The following is a 6,712-nucleotide window of genomic DNA, read 5'->3' as shown; positions in this document are numbered from 1 at the left end:
TGTTAGCCAGGATGGTCTCGATCTCCTGACCTCGTGATCCGCCCGTCTCGGCCTCCCAAAGTGCTGGGATTACAGGCTTGAGCCACTGTACCCAGCCGAAAGCTGCTTCTCTTGCTCTTTGTCTACCCATCCATCAGCTCTCAGACCAATGGCCATTTCCTCAGGGCCACTCCCTGACCTGCTGTCCGTTTCACCTGAAGCAAAGGGGTGGAGATGTTTTGTTTCTGTGATTCTTTGACGAATGTCGGACCCCATTCCTGGGCTGTACACTCCCTGCCTGTGTCCCCAGTATCTATCCCAGCATGTGGTACACAGCGAGGGTGAGCTATGGAACGAATGAATCCATGTGTGAGTCATCTCGGGATTCCCCAGACAAACGTCACACTTGGCATATCTTCCCATGGCAGAATATTACAAATCGGCAAAGGTTCCTATTTCCCGTGGTGAGAGCTTGGGCCAGGCACAGTGGCACGTGCCTGTGGTCCCAGCTACTTGGGAGGCTGAGGCAGGAGGATGGCTTGAGCCCAGGAGTTCTGGGCTGTAGTGTGCTATGCACTAAGTTTGGCATCAATATGGTGACCTCCCAGGAGCGGGGGACCACCAGTTTTGCCTAAAGAGGGGTGAACCGGCCCAGGCTGGAAACGGAGCAGGTCATCATGAGAGACTGGAAGCCCTTTCACCAACGGAGAGGCACTTCTCAAGGCCGAGAGGACAACCCCTAAATTATGAACCAGGCAATATACCTCCCCTTTTTCCTTCTCCCCTGCCCCTTTCAGATAGACCTGGAAGATAACACAGAACTCATAGAGATGAGGGAGGAGGTGTCCAGCCTGGTCATCAATGCCATGAAGGAGGCCGAGGAGTACCAGGATTCCTTTGAGAGGTACTCCTACCTCTGGACAGACGACCTCCAGGAGTTTATGAATAATTTCCTGATATATGGGTGTGCAGTCACTGCGGAGGACTTGGAGACCCGGACAGATGACACCATCCCCAAGACACCGCCCACCCTGGCTCAGTTCCAGCAGCAGGTGCGTGCAGACCTCACCCACCAGCCTCCTTGTCTCCAGAGTTTTCCAGGAGAGGATCACCAGGCTTGCTTTAACACTTGGGTGAATTGTTTTAAGATGCAGGTTCTCTTGTTACCAGGTAGGGCAAGGCAAACAGATCAGGAGGTGACCGCCATTGGAAAGGTGGTTTGTTACTCACAGTTCCCAAGAAGCAGACATGGCACACCACACAGGCCTGCATGGGGGGGAGCATCAGGGTCAGTCAGGAGGCAGAAGGAGCCGGGGGAAATGGGGAGAGTAAAGAGCCTTTATTGTGGCTTCCAGGGAAGGAATGGGCAGAGGTCACAGGCTTAGGGTTGGCAAGTTTGAATAACTTCAGCAGGCTCTAGGCTGTAGGGGCTGTCTGGTGTCTGACTTCGGGGTGATGAGGGCTGAGGGCGCGTGGGTAGCAGCCCAGAAGGTAAAACCCTGTGAGAGCCCGATCAAGGGGACTGTTGATTGGAGGCGTGGGCTCAGAGTTGACTCATTTGCATATAAAACCACACCCCCAGGTGAATATTGTTTGTTGTCTCTCGAAATCGACTAGGTGTGGGAGGGGCCGTCCCCGGGCAAGGCCCCAGATGTCAGAGTATGAAGAACACAGAAAATCACATCTGTCATTAATAACCTCAAATGTAAATGGATTCAATTCTCCACTTAAAAGATAGAGACTGTATGAGTGGATTAAGGTGACCCCAATATATGCTGCTTACGAGAAACTCACTTCGCCTGTAAAGACAGACTGAATGCAGAAGGACAGAAAAAGAGATTCCACACAAACAGAAACCAAGAACAAGCAGGAATGACTATAGTTACATCGGATAAGACAGACTTTATGTCGTCCAAGCACGGTGGCTCACGCCTGTAATCCCAGCCCTTTGGGAGGCCAAGGTGGGCAGATCATGAGGTCAGGAGATCGAGACCATCCTGGCTAACACGGTGAAACCTCGTTTCTACTGAAAATACAAAAAATTAGCTGGGCATGGTGGCAGGCGCCTGTAGTTCCAGCTACTTAGGAGGCTGAGGCAGGAGAATGGTGTGAACCCGGGAGGCGGAGCTTGCAGTGAGCCAAGATTGTGCCACTGCACTCCAGCCTGGGCAAGAGAGCGAGACTCCATCTCAAAAAACAAAAAGACAGATTTTATGTCAAAAAACAGTAAAACAAGACCAAGAAGGTCACTGTATCATGGTAAAAGGATCAACTCAGCAAGAGGATTTAACAATTCTACATATCTATGCACCTAGCACCAGAGCACCCAGATACATAAAGCAAATAGTAGTAGATCTAAAGGGAGAGAGAGACCCTAATACAGTAACAGTTAGGGATTTCAACACCCTACTTTCCACGCTGGACAGATCATCTAGACAGAAAATCAACAAAGAAACATTGGAGTTAAACTGCACTTTAGCCCACAGGGACCAAAAGACACAGCTGCAGAACACTTTATCCAACAGCCACTGAAAGAATGCAGAGAATAAGAAAACAGTTAACGCACAAACCTCTAGCTCTGTTTCTGTTCCCGACGCACAGTGAGAAGAGGGCCCTGTGGGCAAGGGTGACCCATGCCCGGGGGTACATTCTGCAGCACAGGGTTGGGGCAGTGGGAGGAGTTAGAGGCCCCAGGTTGTAAATCAGCACCAAGAAGGATGAGCTAGGGGTGTCCTTTAGGAGCCTGTGACCTGACTCACCTCTTGAAGCTTCTGTCCTACCCAGCTTCAGAAGTCCGGCTGCCATGACCCATCCTGCCCCAATAAAGGCTCTTTACTGCCCCTATTTCCCCCGGCTCCCTCCGCCTCCTGACTGCCCCTGATGCTCCCCTGTGCAGGCCTGTGTGGTGTGCCATGCCCCCTTCTTGGGAACTGGCATGTTCTGGGGCTAGACTCTGGGGCTGGAAGGAACAATAACTTGGCATGAGGGCCCCCGTGTGCCCCACACTGCCTTTTGCTGACCCCGGTCCCACAGTGGCCACCAGGTAAGCAGCGCAGGTGCAGTGCAGGAAGCACCTGGACTGAGCCCCATGCTGATGCCCCCCAAGGCTTGCAGGCTATGACAGGCCGCCGGTGGCCGTGTTTTCCAGATCGACTCCTACGAGAAGCTGTACGAGGAGGTGTCCGAGTGCGAAAACACCAAGGTGTTCCACGGCTGGCTGCAGTGTGACTGTCGCCCCTTCAAGCAGGCCCTGCTCAGCACGATCCGGCGCTGGGGCTTCATGTTCAAGCAGCACCTGAGCAACCATGTCACCAACAGGTGGGCGTCCAGCTGTGTCCTCGGAAGCCCACCGGGGAACAGCCCTCCGCTTGAGTGGGTAGCATTTGTCGGGTGCCTCCTCCGGGGTAGCAGGGGTGGAGGCCGGGCTCCAAGGCTCACTCGGGCTCCAAAGTTCACCCCACCAAGCATGAGCAGAAAGGTGTCACCGGGCTGCGAGCAAACACGGTCCCTCCTCCAACCCCAGTGTACCAAGCACCTGCCCTGCCCGGGTGCCAGATGTGGAGGAAACCTGAAGTCTGGCAGGGAAAGCTGGCGCTGAACAAACAGACCAGCAGCCGTGGAATGATAGGCAGCTGTCAGGGCTGTGATGGGCACAGTGCCCGGAGAGAGCACTGCCTGGCTGAAAATCCATCTGGGAGGCTAGTGAAGGCCTCTCTGGGATGTGGCCGTAGCCTGGGACTCAAGGATGGACTTGAGCTAAGCTGCTGAGGCTTGGGGTGATGTCCGGGCACGGGCCGATCAAGCTTGAAGGGATCCAAAGTGGGCAGGGGCACTCCCTCCCCAGCTGGGGCCTTCGGTGATGGCCAGTTGACCTCACTGTGGTCGTCCCCCTCTGATGGGGCTCCGTACCGTCAAGGATGGGCCCAAGGGGGACTGGGCCCATCACAAATGGTCCCCTTGTCCCTTAGCCTGGCTGACCTGGAAGCCTTCATGAAAGTAGTCACAATGGGCTTGACCAAGCCCCTGAAGGAGGGGGACTATGACGGGCTGGTGGAGGTGATGGGGCACCTGATGAAGGTCAAGGAGAGGCAGGTGGCCACCGACAACATGTTTGAGCCCCTGAAGCAAACCGTCGAGCTGCTTAAGACCTACGGGGAGGAGATGCCGGAGGAGATTCACCTGAAGCTGCAGGTACGTGGTGGGTGGGCGTGGCTGCGTCCAGGTGAGCAGGGAGAAGGTTGCAGGAAGCACCACCAAAGGAAGAGCCAGCCCGGCCTCGACCACGGACCAGCCCATCACACACAACCACGGGGGACGCTGCAGGCTAGATACCCCCTGGACACCGGATCCCGATGGAACGGGGAGGTGCAGGGAGGAGGTTTCCAGGGGACAGGAGACCCTGGAGACTGCCTCCACGGTGACTCCAGTGCTCCCTCCGTTCCACTGGTGTTTTGTTGGATTAAAAATGCCTTCATTATAATCCCAGCACCTTGGGAGGCTGAGGCGGGTGGATCGCTTGAGCTCAGGAGTTTGAGACCAGCCTGGGCAACATGGTGAAAGCCTGTCTCTACAAAACTACAAACATTAGCCAGGCGTGGCGGTGTAGTCTCAGCTACTCAAGAGGCTGAGGCAGGAGAATTGCTTGAACCCTGGAGGCAGAGGTTGCAGTGAGCTGAGATCACGCCACTGGACCCCAGCCTGGGTGACAGAGATTCTGTCTCAAAAAAAAAAAAAAAAAAAATACAAAATGCAAATACAAAAATACAAAATCCTCCTGAGTGCCTGGTGGGTGTGCCCAGTGGAGCTGGGTGCCAGGATGCTGGAAAAAGAACAAGGTCAGGGGACCCTGGGGAGGGATTGGGTAGCTGAAGTTGGGGGAGGGGCTGGCAGCTGCGTTTGCACAGCACTTGACAGAATTCAAAGAACTTCAGCTGTCAGCATGGAGGTGTGTGTGCAGGGTAAGGGTGGAAGGATGGAGAGGGTGTGTCCTAGAGCTGCCCCCAGCCACCTCTAGGTATGCCCACTGAAGAGACCCCGCTCCCTCCTCTCTTGAGTCTGGCCTGGAGTTTCCATTTCCTCCCAGCCCATCCGCCCCCTCCTCCCTCCTCCCTCTCCCTCTGCCCTTCTCTGTGTCCAGCTACAGACAGGGCCCACTCCCCCATCCTATGCACTGACTCCAGCCAGTCCCCAAGACCCCATAGCCCTGGGGGTGACAAGAGGGAGGGGCCCCGGCCTGGGCAACACAGGGAAACCCTGTCTCTGTAAAAAATGTAAAAAATTAACCAGGCATGGTGGCGCACACCTGTAGTCCCAGCTACTCAGGAGGTGGGAGGATTGGTTGAGCCCAGGAAGTCAAGGCTGCAGCGATCTATGATTATACCATTGAACTCCAGCCTGGGTGACAGAGCCAAGACTCTGTGTCAAAAGAAAAAAAAGGACTGAGCAGGTTCTCAGCTGTCCCACCCCAAGGTGCTCCAAGCCACAAATGAGGCAACTGGGGTAGTAAAAATGCAGACAGAAGCCACAGAGTCAGCAACCGTAGAAGAAATAGAGAAGTCTCCGCCGTGAGCAAAAAGTTCATGGGCTGGGATTTTTAATTTTTCTTTAAAATATTTTATGGCCCGGTGTGGTGGCTCATGCCTGTAACTTCAGCACTTTGGGAGGCCAAGGTGGGCGGATTACTTGAGGCAAGGATTTCAAGACCAGCCTGGGCAACACGGCAAAATCCCATCTCTACTAAAAATTAAAAAATTAGCCTGGTGTGGTGGCAGGCGCCTGTAATCCTCGCTGCTTGGGAGGTTGAGGCACTGGAACCCAGAAGGCAGAGGTTGCAGTGAGCCGAGATCGCATCACTGCACTCCAGCCTCAGCAATAGAGTGAGACACTGTCTCAAAAATAAGTAATAATTAAACATTTACGATTATACTATTCACCCAAGCGTGGGGAACTTGGGAAATACAAAAACTCATCTGATTGTTGCAGCCATTCTGGAAATGACAACATTATAGAGCTGGAGAAGAGCTGAGCAGTCCCCAGGGGCAGGATTGTGGTGGAGGGATAGAAAGGGGATTACTCTGTTGTAATGGACAATCTGTATCTTGATTGTGGCGGTGTTTGCACAAATCTATATGTGGGATCAGATTGCATGGGAGACCACACACACATACACACACAAATGGATCAGGTTTAAACACATGGTGAAAGGTGAGTACATTCTCCGGTCTAGTTAACAGAGACACCAATGTCAATGTCCTAGGTCGCCATTAAGGAGGCTGGTTTTTGTTTTTTTGAGACAGGATCCCACTCTGTCACCCCGGCTGCAGTGCAGTGGTACAATCTTGGCTCACTGTAGCCTCTGCCTCCCGAGTTCAAGTTATCCTCCCAGCTCAGCCTTCTGAGTAGCTGGGACTACAGGCCCATGCCATCACACCCAGCTAAACTTTTTTTGTATCTTTTGTAGAGACGGAGTCTCACTTTGTTGCCCAGGCTGGTCTCGAACTCCTGGGCTCAAGTGATCCTTCCACCCCGGCCTCCCAAAGTACTGAGATTAGAGGTGTGAGCCACCGCGCCGGCCCCTCCACTGTGCAGCTTCCCACGAGTCTCTAATTATTTCACAATAGAAGGTTTAAGAAAAGAAATGAGGCCGGGCGCAGTGGCTCAAGCCTGTAATCCCAGCACTTTGGGAGGCCGAGACCATCCTGGCTAACACGGTGAAACCCCGTCTCTACTAAAA

General features: G+C 53.7%; 1 protein-coding gene across 1 annotated transcript in view; it reads left to right on the top strand.

Moving 5' to 3' along the window:
* The window catches only part of DNAH17 (dynein, axonemal, heavy chain 17), a 168,973-nt gene that overhangs the window by 38,011 nt on the left and 124,250 nt on the right, over nt 1–6,712 (top strand). The window contains exons 21-23 of the mRNA XM_011933143.1: nt 777–1,031; nt 3,128–3,297; nt 3,948–4,170. Coding sequence (XP_011788533.1) covers nt 777–1,031; nt 3,128–3,297; nt 3,948–4,170 — 648 coding nt within the window. The remainder of the gene's footprint in view (nt 1–776; nt 1,032–3,127; nt 3,298–3,947; nt 4,171–6,712) is intronic.

This window comes from Colobus angolensis, unplaced genomic scaffold, assembly GCF_000951035.1.
Source record: "Colobus angolensis palliatus isolate OR3802 unplaced genomic scaffold, Cang.pa_1.0 Scaffold1, whole genome shotgun sequence".
In the NCBI taxonomy this organism is placed as follows: Eukaryota; Metazoa; Chordata; class Mammalia; order Primates; family Cercopithecidae; genus Colobus; species Colobus angolensis.
Note: the sequence above shows the minus strand (reverse complement) of the source record. Positions and strands in the feature narration are given on the sequence as shown.